This window comes from Bipolaris zeicola (assembly GCF_000523435.1).
Source record: "Bipolaris zeicola 26-R-13 unplaced genomic scaffold scaffold_771, whole genome shotgun sequence".
Taxonomy (NCBI): domain Eukaryota; kingdom Fungi; phylum Ascomycota; class Dothideomycetes; order Pleosporales; family Pleosporaceae; genus Bipolaris; species Bipolaris zeicola.
The window spans coordinates 283-1,295 of record NW_006912820.1 but is presented as its reverse complement, the minus strand read 5'-3'; the positions used below and the strand labels follow the sequence as shown (position 1 = coordinate 1,295).

At 44.9% G+C, this 1,013-nt stretch overlaps 2 protein-coding genes across 2 annotated transcripts; one reads left to right on the top strand and one right to left on the bottom strand.

Moving 5' to 3' along the window:
- Positions 1 to 177: 177 nt before the first annotated feature.
- COCCADRAFT_10607 (uncharacterized protein) lies at positions 178 to 417 on the bottom strand (the record flags this gene model as incomplete). The annotated part of the gene is made up of 2 exons (XM_007720882.1): positions 178 to 276; positions 328 to 417. The coding sequence occupies 2 exons, from the start codon at positions 415 to 417 to the stop codon at positions 178 to 180; spliced, it is 189 nt and encodes a 62-aa protein (XP_007719072.1).
- Positions 418 to 586: 169 nt separating this feature from the next.
- Positions 587 to 799, top strand: COCCADRAFT_113835 (uncharacterized protein; the record flags this gene model as incomplete). The annotated part of the gene is made up of 1 exon (XM_007720881.1): positions 587 to 799. The coding sequence occupies one exon, from the start codon at positions 587 to 589 to the stop codon at positions 797 to 799; it is 213 nt and encodes a 70-aa protein (XP_007719071.1).
- Between the last annotated feature and the right edge of the window lie 214 nt (positions 800 to 1,013).

Sequence of the window (1,013 nt, the reverse complement as noted above, 5' to 3'; positions counted from 1 at the left end):
AAAACGCGTCCCCTAGGACGTGCGCTATTAGTAGCACTTGGCATGCAGCTAGCTTGCAGTAGCGTGCTTAAATGTCGCTGTATACTATCGTAATAAATTTGACACTATGCCTATATTAGTTAGCTACTAAGAATAGCTATGGCACATGCCCGCAGCAGATACTGTTGCAACGTGACCTTAGCCGCTATCGCCGTTTACGCTGCCTAAAGATGCTGATGCCGTCGCTACACTAAGATACAATATAACAACCCTATCCCCGTATCGGCCCTCCTCCGGCTTATAGTTAGTTAGAGTTTTCTTTATAGTTAGTGCTACTCTGCTGCTGACGTCTATCCCTCCGTGACGGATATTAGATAGGTCAGCAATGAACATGCAGCCAATCAGTGTACGCGCGCTGACCGCCTTAGCCAGCGCCATGACTACCCAGCGTCCATCCCTCCGTGACGGACGTTACTAAATCGGTACAGATAATTCCACGGAGGTGCGGAACAGATATATAAATGCTCTGTCTACCCCTAGCTTAGACGTTGTTCTCCAACAGACGAATTCATTCTTTTTAATACTATATCTCGAAAACCCAGCAGTTATGCAAATCCTTCGCATTTTCTCTGTGCTTCTTAGCCTCGCAATAGCAACAGCCTTACCAGTCCCTGAGTCTGCCAACGAAATTTTCAACAGCCCACAATTATCTGGACGGAACAGATGTCTTTACAACACTCCTATTACATGTTCCAACAACAACGGATGTCCTTCAAACGGCGGCTGTGCTTCTGCTGGTGTCTGCTTCTATGACTGCTAAGCTAGCTGCCTAATGCTTTTCTCTATATTGGTTACTAATATTGTATGTCATACATCTCTTAAAACACGTATAATTAAGGCGAGTTTTATTAAGGTGTTAGTGCTGATAGACATGAAGTCGTTGGCATATACATCCTGTTAGGTCTAGCGTCCTTCGCTCCTGAAAGGGCCTATTGTTAGTCATAGGGTATAGTGTCAAAGTATATCGAGTGTCC